The sequence below is a fragment of the Canis lupus genome, chromosome 13 (genome assembly GCF_048164855.1).
Source record: "Canis lupus baileyi chromosome 13, mCanLup2.hap1, whole genome shotgun sequence".
In the NCBI taxonomy this organism is placed as follows: Eukaryota; Metazoa; Chordata; class Mammalia; order Carnivora; family Canidae; genus Canis; species Canis lupus.
In genome coordinates this window covers 19,053,001-19,072,373 of record NC_132850.1, presented here as the reverse complement: position 1 = coordinate 19,072,373, position 19,373 = coordinate 19,053,001, and the positions used below count along the sequence as shown (strand labels likewise).

At 49.0% G+C, this 19,373-nt stretch overlaps 1 protein-coding gene across 1 annotated transcript; it reads right to left on the bottom strand.

Moving 5' to 3' along the window:
* Window positions 1-11,594: 11,594 nt before the first annotated feature.
* PNP (purine nucleoside phosphorylase) lies at window positions 11,595-19,216 on the bottom strand. Its single transcript, XM_072772681.1, has 6 exons — window positions 19,103-19,216; window positions 17,082-17,251; window positions 13,554-13,657; window positions 13,176-13,351; window positions 12,852-13,042; window positions 11,595-12,192 (listed from the first exon to the last, which is right to left on the bottom strand). Exons 1-6 carry the CDS (start codon window positions 19,111-19,113, stop codon window positions 11,975-11,977), a joined length of 870 nt encoding a protein of 289 aa, XP_072628782.1. The 5' UTR covers window positions 19,114-19,216; the 3' UTR covers window positions 11,595-11,974.
* Window positions 19,217-19,373: the final 157 nt, after the last annotated feature.

The following is a 19,373-nucleotide window of genomic DNA, read 5'->3' as shown; positions in this document are numbered from 1 at the left end:
CCTTCCCTCCAGGTAACTGGAATGCCGGGGAAAGGGCACTACTCAAGCTTTTTGCAAGCAAGCCCTTTTGTTCCAAGTGACTTCATTTGCATAGAATTTTAGAGGTGGTTAGATGGAAGATTTCCCTCTCCAGGCTTGCCAGATACTCTGCTGGCCCCTGCTTCAACATTTCAAGAATTCAACTCAACGATTTCTTTTCTGTGGGGTCTTCACTGAGTGGAGTCTCTCTCCCTGTGCTTGGCTTAACTCTCCAAAGCTGCACGGCATAAATTTGATTCTTCTACATCGGCATCAATAATCCTTTTCAGACGGTAGGAGACTGCTCCTCTCTGCCCAAATTTCATCTCCAATTTGACATCAAGCTTAACTCCTCTCAGACCTCTCATATCCAATCTAAACAGGTGATGTTTTCACACAATACCCCCCACGTCACTCTCTGTAGATGCACAGATATGGAAAGTCCTGAGTCTGAGTCCTCCATTAACCATTCCTTAGCTAAGTGATGGTGGAGAAGTCAGGTGACATTTCTCTAAGCCTCTCTTTTTTCATCTGAAAAGTGAAAATGAAAATAACATTAGAGATACTTGCTCAATGGGCTCTATAAATACCAAAAGGAAAAAACCCAAAGAATGCAAAATCTTCTGTAGGCTGCAAGGTACTGTGTACACGTCACACGCTGTAGTTACTCACATTAAAGATCCAGCCATAAAAAAAAAAAAAAAAAGATCCAGCCGTAGTTGGGGTATTTTCCTCCCTCTCACCATAGACCATAGATTAGGTCCTTTTCTACTAGCTTTTTTTTTTTTTCCTTAAAATTTGGCTACAAACTTTGGACATCCAGCATCGATGGTTTTTTTAGAACAATTATGGCAGCGGTTACTCCAGGGGATTCAGTCTATTTATAACAACAATGGCCCAACCTAATTAAAAAAAAAAGCTTCAAAATAATAACCACAACTTCCCTCTGTACTGGCGTTTCCTCCATACTCAAACAGCTTTATAACTGCTCCCTTCCCTCCACATCTCAAAACCTGGCCACATTATTCAAGTACGCCCCCAAAGTCTGGAGGCTTTGGGGTCTCTAACCTGGATTTGAGTGTTGAGGTTCCAAGGAAGACAGGTCAGATTCTTTCCAGTATCTTTTTTTTTTTTTTTTTTTTTTAATGATAGTCATACAGAGAGAGAGAGAGAGAGAGAGAGGCAGAGGGAGAAGCAGGCTCCATGCACCGGGAGCCTGATGTGGGACTCGATCCCGGGTCTCCAGGATCGCACCCTGGGCCAAAGGCAGGCGCCAAACCACTGCGCCACCCAGGGATCCCTCTTTCCAGTATCTTTGAAGAGTACGTAACAGTACTTACCTGGCAGGGACCACCTTGCAGAACTTTCTCTCCTGCTCTCTTATGGACACCTATGAAGCCAAGCTCCTAGGGTGGACTCATATCCTTTCACTATCAGGGGTCCCTATTGCACAGCCCAGGGGTCCCTATTGTCCTGCAACAGTAGCAAGTTATAAGGTATCAGTTATCAAGTAAAGGTCCCATTTAGCTCCCAGACAGTAGTACTACCCCTCTTGTCTCCTCCCTCATCATAGCCAAGGCCTGTTGGATTCTTTCCATTTCAAAATGTCTCCCATTGTTAAAAAGCTTAAAAAAAAAAAAAAATTTAAACCCCGGGGATCCCTGGGTGGCTCAGCGGTTTAGTGCCTGCCTTTGGCCCAGGGTGTGATCCTGGAGTCCCAGAATCGAATGCCGCATCGGGCTCCTTGCATGGAGCCTGCTTCTTCCTCTGCCTGTGTCTCTGCCTCTCTCTCTCTCTCTCTCTCTCTGTCTATCATGAATAAATAAATAATCTTTAAAAAAATAAATAAAAAATAAAAATTTTAAGCCCCTTTCCTTGACCCCACATCCTTCCTCCAGCCAAGCACTTCCCTACATAGGAAAATTGCTCAAAGAGGTAGTACATGTTGTCTCTACTTCCTCGTTCTCTCATTCCTTCTGATGTCCCGTCCAACCATCGTTGCTGCCCTGAGACTCCTTGTCAAGCAGTGACCTTGACCGCTCTTTTCACTTGCCCTCCAAGACATCCTACTTCTGATTTTCCTACTTCCTTACTAATGATCATTCTCAGCTATTTGCTGGATCCTTCCCCTCACCCTGATTTCTATTCCTATATGGGATCTAGATGATTTGCTTTAATGCCATCTGTATGCCAATGACTTCCAAAGGTCTTTATCTAGCCTACATCCTTCTTTGATTCCAGACTCCTTTATCCAACTGAATACCCCTCGTGTCCACCTGGAGGTCTAGACCAACTTAACAGCTGTAAAAGCAAACTCTTGATTACCCACCCAAACTGCTCCACTTTTAAGGGTCTCATCTCTAAAAAATAATAATAATAATAATAAGGGTTTCATCTCAGTAGAGGGCAATTCCATTTACCCAATATATCAGGCCAAAAACTTAGGAGCGATTCTTGATTCTTCCCTTTTTATCACACTCAACTTCTAATAAACTAACAAGTCCTATCTGCTCCATCTCCAAAATATCTCCAGAATCCGACCTCCTCCTACCAGCTTCATCACCACCATTGGTACAAGCCAAAGCCAACTCTTAGCCTTGTCTACTGCAGTAGTCCCCTTTCGGGTCTCCCTACTTCCATTTTTGCCCCATACCACTGATTTTCTATGAAGCAGGTAGTGAGGGTTTTGTTTTGTTTTTTGTTTGTTTTTGTTTTTTTGTTTTTTAAGGTAAACCAGTTAAAAATCCTTTCAAAGTGCCGTCATGCTCAAACGAAAACCTGAACTTCATACCATGCCCTACAATACCTGCCTACATCTTCAACCTTACTTCCCATAATTCCTGTTGTTCACTCTACTCGAATACCGTGGCCTTCTTGCTCCACCTAAATTGCTAAGTCTCCTTGGAAACTTTATGCATCTACACTATTCCCCAATCATTGCATCGCTGGCTCCCTCATTTATCCAGGCTTCTGGTCAAATGCCAGCTCCCCAGGAAGGCCTTGCCTGCACTAACCCACTCTCTCGTTCCTTTATTACTTTATTTAAAAAAAAGAAAAAAAAAACCAATAACCTACCGAAGTATATTTTACATATCATAAAATGCACCCATTTCAAGTGTACAATTCAATGGCTTTTAGTACTTTTCTCAGCGATGCACCCATCACCATATATCGGTTCTGGAACATTTTCACACCCTAAATAAGATCCCTTATACCCATCTCATTTCCATTTCCACGCTGAGCCCCAGGAAACCACTCATCTACTTTCTGTCTCTACAGGTTTGTGTTTTCTGGACATTTCACATAAATAGAATCATAGCATGCACGTTCTTTTGTATCTGAATTATTTTACTCAGCATGTTCTTGAGGTTCATCCATGACATAACAGGTGTCAGTGGTTTGTTTCTTTTTATAGATGAATAATACTCCATTATGTGGATATATATTGTTTACCGGTTATTTCATTTTTTGATTATTATAAGTAATGTTGCTGTGAACATTTGTGTGGAAGGCTTTATGTGGATATAGTGAGGTTTTTTTACTTTTTTAATATTTTATTTTTAAGGAATCTCTACACCCAGTGTGGGGCTTGAACTCACAACCTCAAGATCAAGCTCTACCAACCGAGGCAGGCAGGCATCCCTGGGTGAATGTTTTTATTTCTCTCTGGTAGATACTCAGACATAAATTGCTGGGTCCTATGGTAGTTTTAGCTTAACTTTCTGAGAAAGTGGCAACAACATTTTACGATCCCATGAGCAATACACGAGCGTTCCTGTTTCTGTCTCGCCAACATTCATTAACGTCTGCCTTATTACAGATGTCCTGCAGAGTGTGGAATGGTATTCCTTCCTCTATTGCCATCCATTCCCTCACTTTATTTCTTCTTAACGTTTACCATTTCCTTAGAGTTTTTTTTCACATTTGTATTTATTTGTAAACTAAATCCCCCAGTGTAAGCTCCGTGAAGGCCAGAACATTGCCCTGTTCCTCTCTGTTCCCTAGTCCCTGGAACATTTATTAAGTAAACGAATAAACATGCCTCCCTCGTGTGTTCATTTCTTCCCCTGCAACCCAGAAGAATACATGTGAAGAGTGCCCTGTCTGAGACGTTGAAAAGCCTCAAGCTTTTTCAAGGTTTTATGGGCAGACGATAGCTTATAAGTTGATAATTTTGGTTTTTGCATACACATGCATATGCACACACGTGCAAGGTGCACACCCACACACACATATCGCAGCATCTCTGGCTTAATACACTTGATTATCAAAAGGACAAAGTTCAAAACAAATGGAGAATAAAATGCACAAACAGATGCAATCCAGGGTTGTCAGGTAGAAGTTATGATTATCTGAGTGGCCGTTATGGTGATAAATGTCAATACAAGGTATGGATTGACACCAAGCCCTGACACCGACACCAAGACCTTTTCCTTGATGGAAAAACGAGTGGGATTATTTATCCAAAGGGCACAAAATAACTCAATCAGAGAGATGAACACATTTTCCAACTCAGACAGGACTACAAACATCGTGAATCCAATGCCTTTAGCAGAACAGTGCATTGTTACTGAAAACGCTAAGTGAGGGTCACATTAGACTCTATGGAGACACAGCAGGATGTCTCCGGCCCGCCTCGTTGTACTCATACACAGGTGTGACTACGCCAGGAGCCCCTCCGTGGCTGGAGGCACCTCACATGTCTGAGGGTTGCACATACACACCACTACTGCCGGATGTGGTTTGGTCGTGGAAGGCAGCCCTCTCGGGCTCTCCAGGCTAGTGGATCCTGGTCTACGAACATTCCTCCATCAAGTATTGTGGAACCAAAACAGGGATCAGTTTCCTCAATCTCTGGGAATCCTGCTAACAAGTCCTTAGACCGGCCATACGCTGTCTTGGTGAAGAGTCAGGAGGTAGGAAATATTTCAGAAGCTGGACAGCCATAAAGAATGACAGATCAGCAGAAAATACCCAAAATTACTCCTACCATAATTCCATTCTTGTTTCTTTTATATATATATGTATATTTTTAATTTATTCATGAGAGACACAGAGAGAGAGAGGCAGAGACACAGGCAGAGGGAGAAGCAGGCTCCATGCAAGGAGCCCAATGTGGGACTTGATCCCGGGTCCCCAGGATCACACCCTGGGCTGCAGGCAGCACTAAACCGCTGCACCACTGGGGCTGCCCCCATTCTTGTTTTTTTTTAAATACTAGAGGTTCTTACCCACCTGTGAGGGAGGTGGGAGAGCCGGCAAAGTAAGCATCCAAGGCAATGACTTTCTCCTGGCCCCCAAGCTCAGGTGCTCAGGCACTCACATCCTACCTATGGGTGTTCAGAGCGAGGACCTTTCCACTGAAAACATGTGTATCATAAACAACCACCGTGCCAAATATCAACTTGATTGCTGACAGCAATTAAATTATTTCCATACTTTGTTTGATGGACTTGGTGGTATACTAACGATGATAGTGACTGCATATAATTATCTGAGGGCAGGGAGCAGTGAGCTATTGTGAGCTGGAACTGACCTTAGACACCTTTCAATGGTTGTATTGATAGAACTAGAACAGATAGTACTACACATAGAGTAGTACTATATTCCTACTAAAGTTTTTGTTTTTCTTTTCTAAGATTTTATTTATTCATGAGAGACATACAGAGAGAGAGAGAGAGAGGCAGAGACACAGGCAGAGGGAGAAGCAGGCTCCATGCAGGGAGCCTGACGTGGGACTCAATCCCAGGACCCTGGGCCAAAGGCAGATGTTCAACCACTGAGTCCCCCAGGCACCCCTGTTTTTGTTTTGTTTTTCTTCTGAGGGAGAGAGAGAATCCTAAGCAGACTCCACGCCCAGCACTGGGCTCGGCCTCACAACCCTGTGATCATGACCTGAGCCAAAATCCAGTGTCAGACACTTCATCAACTGAACCACCCAGGCACTCCGATTCCTATTAATCTTTTGTTGTAAAATTATTAGCAGGAGCTTGGTAGAAATCGTCCAAAATAAAATATGAAAAAGGAAGACTACGGTGAAAATCAAATAGCCAACAAACAAAATGGCATTAAAAAAACAAAACAAAACATGAATAACAGAGAAGAGAAAGAAAACAAGAAAAAAAGAGATTGGCAAGTGAGACAGTAAACTTCCTAAAAAAAAAAAAAACAACTCAGAATGGAAGTGAATTTGAAAAACAAATGGAGTGTCGGGGCGGGGGGGGGGGGGGGGGGGGGGGGAAGGGGAGGGGGGGGGTTGACCTAAAAACCGGAGAATAAGGACTCATTCCAAACAATATCACATCTTATTGAGTCCAAAACTAAAAATCTGGAAAAAAAAGATTAAGGTCTGGAAATTTTCCATTTCCATTAAAGTCCAAGTGTACAACAACAGAAAAACCAGGCAGAGAGCCAGTGTTTGTTCAGAAGATGTCCTTTAGAAACACAAAGGAGTCATGAAAAGCAGATGCCAGTTTACAAAGGAAAAAGGAATGAAAATCCAAGCCAAATCAGATTTAGACAGAGGGCACCGTGCAGAGGAAACAGTTCTGTTCTCTACCACCCTCTTGTTTTAAAGGGACAGCAGGTAGTGGTGTCTCTGTCTCTATCCTAATGGCAAGCAGCAAATGGACCGGAAGCGGCTAAAACTCAGTAAGGCCGGGATCCCTGGGTGGCATAGTGGTTTGGCGCCTGCCTTTGGCCCGGGGCGCGATCCTGGAGACCCTGGATCGAGTCCCACGTCGGGCTCCCAGTATGGAGCCTGCTTCTCCCTCTGCCTGTGTCTCTGCCTCTCTGTCTCTCTCTGTGTGACTATCATGAATAAATAAATAAAATCTTAAAAAAAAAACAACAAAACTCAGTAAGGCCATGTTCTTCCTCGCTTCTACAAACCCTGAGGTGACAAACATGTGCCCTTGACAGCACTGATCTAAGTCATCCAGGAAGCACACTAAGGATGCAAAATCCCTCCAAGATGTAAAAAAAACTAGTAAGATGCATAACAACGCACATAATGTATGGACTTCCATGGATGATAAGGGGCCAAAATAAGAAATATGTATTTGCGTTTGTTAATTTTTTTAATAGATCCAGGAAGAATGCACTAGAAACTATTACGGGGTTACCAGTGGGGTGGGGAAGAAAGGCAGATAGAGAACAGGATGGAACTGAAACTTCACTGTGCACATCTTACGTCACTTAGGTTTTTAACTATGTTCAAACTTTTAATCTAAAAAAAAAAAAAAAGAAAACCACTAACTTGACTTCGGTGTATATTTTCTTTTTTTTAAGATTTTATTTTTTCATGAGAGACACAGAGAGAGAGAGAGAGAGAGAGGCAGAGACACAGGCAGAGGGAGAAGCAGGCTCCCGGCAGGGAGCCCGATGCGGGACTCGATCCAGGGTCTCCAGGATCACACCCCAGGCTGAAGGCGGCGCTCAACCGCTGAGTCACCCGGGCTGCCCTATATTTTCATTTCTAAGTTGCTTGTACTTTTGCCTTTATATTTTATAACACTGTATTCTTTTAAGCACTACAAAAGACCAACCTGATTAAAAATTAAATACTTAATACCACCAATTATGCTATTGTATTTAGCTAATTTGGGGTGAAAGTGTTTCTAACACCGAAGCAACCATTTCTGCTTCCAGTCTGACTTCTTTTTTTTTTCCAGTCTGACTTCTATCCATCAAAACAGTAGTGTGATTTTCACTCATCAGTCCCTACTTATTTTTTGTTTAAAGATTTTATTTATTTATTCACGAGAGACACACACAGAGAGAGAGAGAGAGAGAGAGGCAGAGACACAGGCTCTATGCAGGGAGCCCGATGTGAGACTCAACCCCAGGTCTCCAGGATCAAGCCCTGGGCCAAGAGCAGGCCCTAAACGGCTGAGCCACCCAGGAATCCCCATCAACCCTACTTAAAAAGCCTTCCATGGTTGGCCGTTTTGCCTAGAGAAGGTGGATCTCACCCAGCCTGGAATCACACCCCTGAACAATCCAGCCCCATCCACCTTATCTCCCACTGCTCCCACTCACAAATTCTTCAATTTTGCCATTTTATTCTGTTCGGTCGTCAAACATTCCTGAATTTGCCTGCGTGGGGTGCCTTCTGTCGTATTTTTCCTGCAAGGCCTAATCCAAGTCTCACGGTGCCCTCCCCCTCCCAGCCACGCTGGTTCTCTTTGAATCCCTGCAGCACATGTTATCATTGGCACTTAGCATATACTACTTTTCACATGTTCCTTTTCCAAAAATTTTCCAAATGATGACAACATAGGAAAAGACTAAAAGTAGGTCTAGAGGGCACACTGGATTCAGCTTTTATTTTTTAAGATTTATTTGACAGAGAGAAGAGTGAGAGAGTACAAGCAGGGGAAGCAGCAGAGGCTGAGCGGGGAGCCTGACGCAGGGCTCTATTCTAGGACCCTGGGATCATGACCTGAGCCAAAGGCAGACGCTTAACTGAGCCACACAGGTGTCCCTGATTCAGATGTATCCGGTCTCCTGCTTAGATTGGAAGCCCTTGTCTTTTTACCAATTTATTGTATGGCTTTTAGGACAATGTTCTATACAAAGTACATGATTAATGATCATTATTGGTGTTGATGAAGATGACCATGATAGGGCCAGGGCAGGAAGCCTGCCTTGCAGTGTGTTTTGACACCTGTCCTGAGATGTAAGAAAATCGACCCATTTTCCAGGCCTCTCTAGAGAGCAGTAGACTCATCACGGGCTGTTTTCAAGAACTACCCTTCCCTGGAGAGTATCCCCAGACCTATACCCCTTGACTTTCTGCTTTTATTCTCTTGCTCACCTAAACTGATCCAATTGGTTGACACTTTGAAGAGTTGATAAAACAGTGTTTCTTTCTTTTTTTTTAATTTATACATGAGAGAAATGGAGAGACAGAGAGAGGCAGAGACACACAGGCAGAGGGAGAAGCAGGATCCATGCAGGGATGCCTGATGTGGGACTCGATCCCGGGTCTCCAGGGTCACACCCTGGACTGAAGGCGGCGCTAACCGCTGAGCCACCTGGGCATCCCCAAACGCAGTGTTTCCATGCAGTGGAGTCTTACTTGGTCATAAGAATGAAGCATGGATAACATGCTACAACTTGGGTGAATCTTGGGCAGCTCTGGTGGCGCAGTGGTTTAGTGATGCCTGCAGCCTGGGGTGTGATCCTGGAGACCTGGGATCGAGTCCCTTGTCAGGCTCCCTGCATGGAGCCTGCTTCTCCCTCTGCCTGTGTCTCTGCCTCTCTCTCTCTCTCTCTGTGTCTCTCATGAAAAAATAAATAAAATCTTAAAAAAAAAAAAAAAAAACTTGGGTGAATCTTGAAAACATGCTAAGTGAGAGAAGCCAGATAGAAAGGCCACATGATCCCATATATACTTGAAAGTCCATGGGAGTTCTATCTATGGAGCTGAAAATAGATTAGTGGCTGCTTGGGGCTAGGTTGTGTTGGGGGCAGAGTAAATAAGTACAAGATTTCCCTTTGAGTTGATGAAAATATTCTAAAATTCACCTAAAAGTGGGGATGACTGCACTTATCTGTTATCAGTGCTACTAAGCACCATTCTGTTACCTGATATGTTATCTATCTCTACTAGACACCATTGAATTATTTCTCTTAAATGAATATTAATACATGTGAATTATCTCAATAAAGCTGCTTCTAAAAATGAAACAGAAAGCATTCTGTGTTCAGGTTTTCTCCCTTCAACTCCTACACCTTGAACTCTACCTGAATGCAGAGTACTCATTACTTACGATTAGATATTACGTGCCTACACCTGCTATTCTTATCACACCCTAGTTTATAGTAGTTACTGTGAACAATGTTCGTTTTCTGTCACCACGGGGGCATATTTAAAGTCCCAACATGAATATAATAAGAAACACTTGTGTAAATCTCATTTTACATACTTTAACTTAGAATTAAAAAAACTTAAGACTCTTGAATTAAGGCACTAAATGCATTTTTGTTTAAAAAAATAACATTAAAAAATAAAATAAAATAAAATAATAAAATAAAATAAAATAAGATAAGAACATTTAGGGATGCCTGGGTGGCTCAGCAGTTGAGCGTCTGCCTTCGGCCCAGGGTGTGATCCTGGAGCCCCGGGATCGAGTCCCACGACCCAATCCTCAAGGTACAGTATATACAACTGGCTTATCCTTTGGGCTCCATTCTGTGGAACTCATACATGTTCTATACCAGCTTACATTAAGTTAATGGTTTCATGTATGCGTCTTAAGATTGAAGGGTGGTTGAGAGGACCATTGTCATATTCCCAATTTAACATTTTCTTGGCTGAGTTATAGAATTCATTAACTTGATTTAAAAAAATGTTTATAAACTGTCTCCTTAGATGAACAAGTTAGAGCCGTATATTATTTAAAGGACACATAGTATTTCCCTCTAAACCAGCTCTCTAATGGACACATGACAGATGCTAGCAGAGTGCCTAAAGGTCCACATAGGGATTTATCTATTTATCTATTTATTTAAGATTTTATTTATTTATTCATGAGAGAGACAGAGAGAGAGGCACAGGCACAGGCAGAGGGAGAAGCAGGCTCCCTGCAGGGAGACGTGAGACTTGATCCCAGGACCCCGGAGTCCCGCCCTGGGCTGAAGGCAGATGCTCAACCGCTGAGCCCCCCGGAGATCCCCCCACGTAGGGTTTTAGAGCTGGTGGAGGTACAAAGAAATGACAAAACAAAGAGTGGGGACAGGGGCGACTCCAGAAGCTTTTTTCCTCGTGCTGGGCTCAGGTTGACAGGTCATTTACCAAACCAAGGATGATTTGAGAGGTTTTCGAAATTTCCAATGGACAACTGACATATCATAGTGAGTGGCTCATCCAACTTGATCTTTTCTCAAAAGGCGAAGATGGTGTGGTTCTGCAGCAAACTGCTCTGCGCAGGTAACAGCCAGGTAACAGCACAGTGAGCCGGCCAAGGGCAATGCCCCAACGGGGTCACAGGGAGGCTCGAGGGACAAGTGAGGAGGAGGGTTAGAACCCAGGAGGAAGCAACAGGAGGGAAGGAGGCCCTCAAAGAGGAGGAGGGAGGAGCCAAGGGGCCAGACTGGCCTGGGCTGGCGGGACTCTGATCTGGGGGGGTGACTGATGGTGGAGAGAGAGAAGGAACGAGGGGTGCTGAGAACTACAGGGAGGTGAGGGTCCAGAGGGGCAGATCCCGACAGGAAATACCGTTGGGGCTTAAGGAGGCAGTGGCACCCAGGGAACAGCTGAGGTCAGGGAACCAAGTCAGGTTCCACGGGAGCACAGATGGGGACACGGAGGACAGAGGCGCAACGGTGAGGTGGGGTACAGCGGGCTTCCCCTCCTCCTTCTGGTGTCAGACGTCAGCCCCTCCTTCAGCTCCCAACATCCAGAGGTCTCCTCCCTGGCTTGGCCGCTCTTCCCCGTGTTCCGACACCACCTCTTCCCAGCCCCCCGCGGCCAGTGTCAGAAGCCGTCACACCACACGGGTCACCTCAGTCTTTCCCACCAACCTGGACCTGGGCCCCTCGTCTCACCCCAAACGGCACAAAAATGAAGATGCCATTTCATCCTTCTTTTTATTCTCGGAATACAGTGATATTAAAGCCCACGAGGTATTGGGCTGGACCGGCCCTTGTGCGGGCTCTGGTGCTTTGCAGGGGGCACCACGGGCCCGGGAATGTGAAAGCGCGTCTCTGAAGGGCAGCAGTAGCTACCGCGCCAAGCTCAACAGGCTCACCAGCCCGGGCGTGTGCGAGGCAGGCCTTGGCACTAGCTCTCGGAGAAGAAGGGGGGTGACAGCAACGGGGAGGGCGAAAGACGGGGATCCTCCTCTCCTTTCTCCTACTACTTAAGGACAGAGGCACGGGACCCCGCAAGGGCCCAAGTAGGTAGTAGGCGCTGGATCCCATAGCGGGAGGCCAGGCGCTGCACGGCCGGTTAGCCGGCTTTGCCGGGAGGTGGGATACTGGTCATGAGAAGGGAGACAAACTGTTCCAGTTTTCGTGCAGCTTGTTTCCCCGCCTCTAGCACTTCCTCATGATTCACCCTCTCCCGGGTTTCATAATCCAGGATGACTTTGTTAGTGATGAGAGAGAAGCCAAACACCCGGAGTCCACAGTGCCTCGCGACTATGACTTCTGGCACCGTGCTCATGCCTGATGAGGAGAAAGGGAAACCACCGTCAGGATCCTCGAACGACTCTTCAGCTTTTGGCCTCATCTCCACTCGTGACCCACTGGCCATGTAACGGCTCAAAAAAGTCCTCCACAGAAGCGGCTCGTTTCCTACCCAGCTTAGGTTTCTCTGTATTGCTTAAGCAAGTGTGGGGCCTCGGAGGGCCTGGAGGGCCTTACACACTTCTTACAAAGTTACCGTTATTTCTAGACCTGTTTCTGGTCATTTCGAAGTCAGTTCTAATGATGCAGTTCCATCTTCCAGGTACAGAGTGGCTATTAATAATATATCTTTTTAGGATAATCTTTAGAAACAGTCATGGAGGGAGGCCCGGGGGGGCTCAGCGGTTGAGCGTCAGCCTCTGGCCCAGGGCGTGACCCCAGGGTCCCGGGATCGAGTCCTGCATCGGGCCCCCCCGCAGGGAGCCTGCTTCTCCCTCTGCCTGTGTCTCTGCCTCTCTCTGTCTCTCCCTCATGAATAAATAGATAAAATCTTTTTAAAACCCCCCAGAACAGTTTAACTCAATTTTCCCTGAGTCAGTCTCTCAGACCGCCACCTAGGTCTCAAATCTTTTACCCCCTTCCGTCCCTGTTTGGTAGGTCCCTCCGTCTCAGCCCTCCAGCCGCGACCCCCGTCTCACCAACAGCATCTGCCCCCAGCTGCTGCAGCAGGGAACACTCGGCCACGGTCTCATAGCTGGGGCCTGTCACCATCACATAGGTGCCTTCCTTCAGCTCTCTCTGCTCCCCCATCTGTTTCCAGGTACTGTGAGCCTTCTGCCTCATGTCCCGGTCATAGGCATCAGACATGGCAAGGAAACGGACTCCGAACCTAGGGCACAGGTTGCAATCTCAGGTTACTGGAACCACATGAGCTCTCTCCTAACTCCCACCCACATCCTTAGACCCTATCCAGCTATAAGAAAATAATGAAGTTAAATTCAATTCAACAGACAGATACGCACCTTTCATCATTGGGCCCTTGAAGGGGGTTCCAACCACTGAAGCCTGGTAGGTTGATGTGATCACGGATCAGCATAATATCTCCAACCTCAAACTCACGGTTGAGTCCTCCGGCTGCATTGGTGACCACGAGGGTGTCCACACCCATGAGGAAGAAAACTCTCACGGGGAACGTCACCTTACAGGTGCACGATAAAAGATCAGAAAGGGTTTTTTAAAATTTCACCAATTCAGCCACACGGCTGTGCAAGGTGTCTATCACGGGAGAAGAAAAAGGAGGGGGCCCAAATCTACATAGCCCAGGTAGCTCAGAGATAAAACAAGACTGAGACCTCTCTGCCCCCCTTCCGCAACCTTCCAGGCTGACGCTCCCAATTCACCTTCGAGAGCGAGTAGCCTTCATACATGTGGAACCTGCCCTGCATCATCACGCAGACTTTGCCATTCAGGAACCCAAACACCAGCCGACCAGCATGACCCGGCACTGGATGCAAAACAGAGGAGAAAAAAATGGGGTGATGCTTTCATGGAACATGTGCACGGAGCACCACTACGAGCCAACTCATTGTGCTCAACGTGTGAGGTATAATGCAGACAAGCAACACATGATCTCGTCCGGAAAGCTGAAATTTGGTGGAGGTAGAAATAAATCAATCAGGGCAGCCCGGGTGGCTCAGCATCGGGCTCCCTGCACGGGGCCTGCTTCTCCCTCTGCCTCTCATGCATAAATAAAATCTTTTTTAAATACTAGGAAAAAAAATCAATCATAAGCCTACTAAGTATGTAAGTACATCCTATGAGCTAGGCTATGGGAATATGAATGTTCTGTGTGAACAAAGTATCAAAGGAAAGGAGGAAAGGTTTTTTTAAAGAAATTTGAAAAGAATGAGAAAGCCATACTACAGAGAATAAAAGTGAGTAAAAACAGAACAAGTGAGCAATAATAGTTGCAGTGAATGTAGTCATCCTAGATCACTTTTCCAAGAACTTAAGATTCTCAAAATGTATATTCTTTTTTTTTTAAAGATTTATTTATTTATTCATGATAGACAGAGAGAGAGAGAGAGAGAGAGGCAGAGACACAGGCAGAGGGAGAAGCAGGTTCCATGCGGGGAGCCCGACACGGGACTCGATCCCAGGACCCCGGGTCACGCCCTGGGCCGAAGGTGGTGCTAAACCGCTGAGCCACCGGGACGTCGCTCAAAATGTATATTCTTACCAGTTACTCTCACTAGACCATGTGCCTCCTCACTCTTGAAAGGGAGCTCGTGGTATATTCTAGCTCCCTAAAGAGGCTACTGAACAGCGGGCAAAGGCGCTGAGTCTGGACCCACAGGACAACTGTGGGAATACAGGCCCCTGGTGGGGCCCGCAGGGGTGTGGGTCCGCTCCCCACGCAGACATAATAGCCGCTATTACCGCCTCCCTATCTGGCATTTCTCCTCTGATGGCCTCGGCCACCCATCCCCCGGGGGAATGGGTGGTGAGAGAGAGGAACCAAAATCAAGAAGAAGAGTTGAGGGACCAGAGACAAAAAACCTTATAAAAAAAAATTTACCAGTAATACAGCGGAAATGAGTTAGGAAACCCTGAGTATTAAAAAAAATAATAGGTTGAGGGACACCCAGGTGGCTCTGTTGGTTAAGTTGTCTGCTGGGGGCCTGGGATGGATCCCCGCATAGGGCTCCCTGCTCAGCAGGTCTTTATTCTAAAAAAAGATATTTCTAGGGCAGCCCGGGTGGCTCAGCAGTTTAGCACTGCCTTCGGCCCAGGGCGTGATCCTGGAGATCAAGGATTGAGTCCCACGTCAGGCTCCCTGCATGGAGCCTGCTTCTCCCTCTGCCTGTGTCTCTGTCTCTCTCTCTGTCTCTCTCATGAATGAATAAATAAAATCTTAAAAAAAAAAAGAAATTTCTTTTTTTTTTTTTTTTTTTTTTAAAAAAGAAATTTCTAAAAAAAATTCCCCTATGGGACGCCTGGGTGGCTCAGCGGTTGAGCATCTGCCTTTGGCTCAGGTCATGACCCCAGGGTCCTGGGATCGAGTCTGACATCGGGCTCCCTGCAGGGAGCCTGCTTCTCCCTCTGCCTGTGTCTCTGCCTCTCTCTGTTTCCCATAAATAAATAAAATCTTTTTTTTTAAATTTTTATTTATTTATGATAGTCACACAGAGAGAGGGAGAGAGAGGCAGAGACACAGGCAGAGGGAGAAGCAGGCTCAAAAAAAAGTTGATAAAGTTTAAAAGTCAATCTACTAATCACTGAAGTACGGCGCCCTTGGGTGGGGGGTAGGATGGAACGGAGCCAGGGTCATTGCTATCCCTCTTAGAAAATTTTGCCCTCGCTCCGTCTCTTCTTAGAGATTCGATCGATTGATCAGTCTTAGGCAGACTGTGCATCGACGGCCAGGAGGTGCTGGGCTCGTAGCTCACGACCTCGAGATCAGACCTGAGCTGAAACCAGCTGGCCCTCTCTCTCTTTAATATTTCTTTTCCCGATCCGCATTGCCACCTCCCTGCTCTGGTCGCCCCATCTTGCTTCAAAGTGTTTGAAAAACAACTGTGGAAAGTTTTAGCTCTATAGAGAAAAGAGTTAGGACGGTGGAAGTGTACAGAATAAAGTAATTGAAGCCAGTTATCTGAGAATTAATAAGTAAACCAAATAAACTACCTCTGCCCGTATTTTACCTGGCCCTCACGCCTTCCATGGTCCACCCCCACCCCCGGCCGAGAACTGGCTAAGGTCATTAGTTTAAGGTTCACGAACCCTAGGTGAAAGCACGCTTTCAGAGGCCATAAATAGAAAAAGGTCGGGGAAAGGGAGAAGATTAAGCCAACACCCAGAGCAGCAAAGGGAAGTGCGGGGCTGCTCCGGGGCTCGCCCACAGGGGACCCCTAAACCCGGAAGGGCTAATCCGATTTCTTATATGTAACAGGCTCCGACTCAACCTCGTTTATGGCTTTCACTCCAGTCTAGTCTCTCAGTGTGAAAGGGGGACGGGCAGGAGCGGATCTCGACACCGCGGCATCCTGCAGGGGGCTGGGTCACCTAGGGGCAATTTTACCTGCTCAAAAGTCCATCTCCTATTAGCAATGAGGACTTGGGTGTTGCCCCACATGGTTATTTTTCTTGCTCCTAAGTTGAAGGCAGGGCCTCTCCCCAGTTTTAAGTAAACTCCACCCCAACGTGGGACTCGAGGTCCTGCCCCGTGACCAAGTGTTGCATACACCAGGTTCCCCCACCTGCCTCTTTTCGGGGGGAGCCTTAGCCTGTCCCGGCCGCTCCTGGGATGCTGATATGCTACCTGCAGAGCGTCCAGGAGTCTGCTCCTCTCCCCCTCCAAAGGGTCAGTGGCATCAGGTCTCGCCTAGTCACGCATTATGTGTCTTTTGTCAGCAGGAACACGGCAGCCCGTGTGTTCTTTTGCTGCTCGGCACCAGCGGGTGCCTTGACCTGGGGCTGGAGCAGGGGAGGGGGGGCTGCAAAGGGCAGGAAGACGCGGGGCAGGGCTTGCCAGACTGTTGGGGCTGCAGGCACCATTGTACCCGTCTAATCTGCAGCCGGAAAGCGGGGAGAGGGGCCGTGTGGATGCGGCAACCTCATGGATGCGGCAACCTCGTGGTGGGGCGGGGAGCAGGTGGGCCAGGTTCTGCGGAGCTTTCTGGGGGTGGTGATCAGGGCAGCACGGAAGCCTGTCACCGCGTGGTACCCCCCACGCACACGCCCCGTCTACTGTGAAATCACTCCCGCGGGAGTTTCCTTCTGCAGTCCCCCCGGCTCCTGGAGGGCTGGTCCTCACCAAAGCCACTGTCCCCAGTGAACGGCTGCAGAGGACGGCCTGCGTGTGGGCAGGCGCTGCCTCCCGCGGCCCCAGGGACCCGCAGCCCGAGCGTGGCCCAGCCCAGCCATACCTGTACTACGGGGGAAGTTTGGTATCTCGCTGTAGTCAAAGCTCTGGGCCTCCGTCAGTCTGTCCGCCAGATTTCCCAACCCGGACCCACAGATGACCGCCACCTGCGGCCGGTGCTTGGTGCGGCACAGAAGCCACTTGGCGGTGTTCTGATAGTCTTCATACGTAAATCTAGGAGAAGAGGAAAAACCAAGTAAGTTTCTCTCCCGTCCCAAGGGTGTCGCAGACTCATGACCCTCAGTGCACGAAGGCCTGGTGGCTGTGCCGGGTGGCCGGGGTCACCGAAGCTAGCTGCAGAGCTGCCGAGGCCCACATCGCTGCTCTCAGAGGGGCCGCGCTAGCCCCCCCCACTCCCTTTCATGCATCACACCCACCCAAAAGCCCCAGGAAACTCCCTCCGCATTCCAGGGCCCTGCAAAAGTTAATGACACTTACGTTTCCATCCCCCAGCCCTACTTCTGTTTTACTACCACTGGCAGGTTTGTTGGACACACAGAGTAAGCAGGAAGGCGGCAGAGGGAGAGGGAGAAGCAGGCTCCTGGCTGAGAAGGGGCTCATCCCAGGACACACACTCCCCGCCCCCTGCAGCCGCTCAACCAGCTGAACCCCCCAGGCGCCCTCAGTGGCAGGTTTGATACCTCCGCACGAGAGGAAGGGACCAGAGCCCACAGAGGAGTACAGTGGAATAATCAAATCAAGGAGATGAAAGGGTGGGTCTAAGGATTAAGACCTATTTAGGGCAGCGACAAGCCCAACGCAATCCTCCTACCCCTTCCATCACTAAGATACTCAAAATGTAGTTAAGACTAACCTGAGGGCAGGCATAAATCCAATTTCCTTTTTTTCTTTAACATTTTATTTATTCATGAGAGACACCGGAGAGAGGCAGAGACCCAGGCAGAGGGAGAAGCAGGCTCCATGCAGGGAGCCCGACGTGGGACCCCAGGGTCACGCCCTGGGCTGAAGGCAGATGCTCCACTGCTGAGCCCCCCAAGGGCTCTATTTTTCACAAAAGCGTTTTAGGAAATTCTGATTAAAAACCAGCTTTAAAAAACAAACAGGTTTAGGAATTTCTGGCCTAGAGGAAGCACAACTCACCCTGGCTTCTAGTCTCAGTTGTATCTTTTCAAGCCAATAACCTGTTTCAAAGTCTTCCCCTGCCCGCCCGTGCCAGGGGTGCCCCGGGAGGGGGCGCTTCTGGTGTGGGGGCGCCCCAGGGCCTTGACCCCACCGACGCGGGCCTGGGCGCCCAGCCCAGCCCCTGCCCTACCCCCGCCCTGCCCTGCCAGGACGTGCGCCCCGCCCTCTCCCAACCCTGCTCCGCCCCACACGCTGGGGGGGACTGGGGGGGGGACCAGGCGGGGGGGGGAGGGAGGGGACCAGGATGGGGGGGACCACGGAGTGTGGACGGCGGGGGGGGCACCATGGAGGGTCCAGGGAGGGGGGTGGATCATGGAGGGGGAGGGACCGCGGGGGTCACCCAGACGGCACCCAGCGGGCCAGCAACGCCGTCCTCCTTGGGCCCCAACCCCCCGCACCCCTGCGCGCCCCCCCCCCCCCCCCGGCCCCGACCTGCTGCGCGGGGCTCGGTCCTCGCTCCGCCCCCTCCCGCGCGCTCGAACCTAAAACCGCACGTTTTGTTCCTAAAGACCGTCCGCGCCCTCCTGTCAGACACGCGGGCGGGAGACCCGGGCCGAGGAGGAGCCCCCCCCCCCCGGGGCGGACGAGGGGCTCGGTCCCGGACCCCGGGGTCACGCCCTGGGCCGCAGGCGGGCGCCCCGGATCTTAATTTCCTTAAAAAAAAGCGTTAAGTGTCAGTGGGCTCCGCGGCCGGGGCGGACCCTGAACTCCGGCCTGCGAGACCCGGCGGCGGTCCCGGCCCCCGGAGGGAAGGGGAGGGAGAGGGAGAGGGACGGGGAGGGGAGGGGGGCCGGGTCGCGCTGGGGCGCCCCCCGCGCCCCCTCGGGCTCGCTCCCCGCGCCGCCTACTCCCTCGGGCTCGCTCCCCGCGCCGCCTACTCACCCGCTCTCCATGGTGCCGCCCGCCGCCGCTCTCCCCGGGACTCCGGCAGGGCGCCCAGGCCCCAGACCAAGCCCCAGAGCCCCGCCCGCCCGCCCCGCCCTCCCCTCCCCTCTCTCTCCTCCGCCCGCTGGCCCCTCCCTCCTCCCTCCCTCCTCCTGCCCTCCCCTCTTTCCCCTCCTCTCCCTCCCTGCCTTCCTCTCCTCCCTCCCCCCCTCCCTCCCTGCTTCCTCTCCTTTCCCCCGTCCCCTCCCCCTCCTTCCTCCTCCCTCTC

What these genes read in the sequence shown, in the direction of transcription:
- PNP (XM_072772681.1), bottom strand. An exon ending in AAGGCTACTCGCTCTCGAAG is followed by an intron (nt 13,352 to 13,553) that starts GTGAATTGGGAG and finishes TGCACCTGTAAG; the next exon opens with GTGACGTTCCCCGTGAGAGT. An exon ending in GCTGGGGGCAGATGCTGTTG is followed by an intron (nt 12,193 to 12,851) that starts GTGAGACGGGGG and finishes TCTCCTCATCAG; the next exon opens with GCATGAGCACGGTGCCAGAA.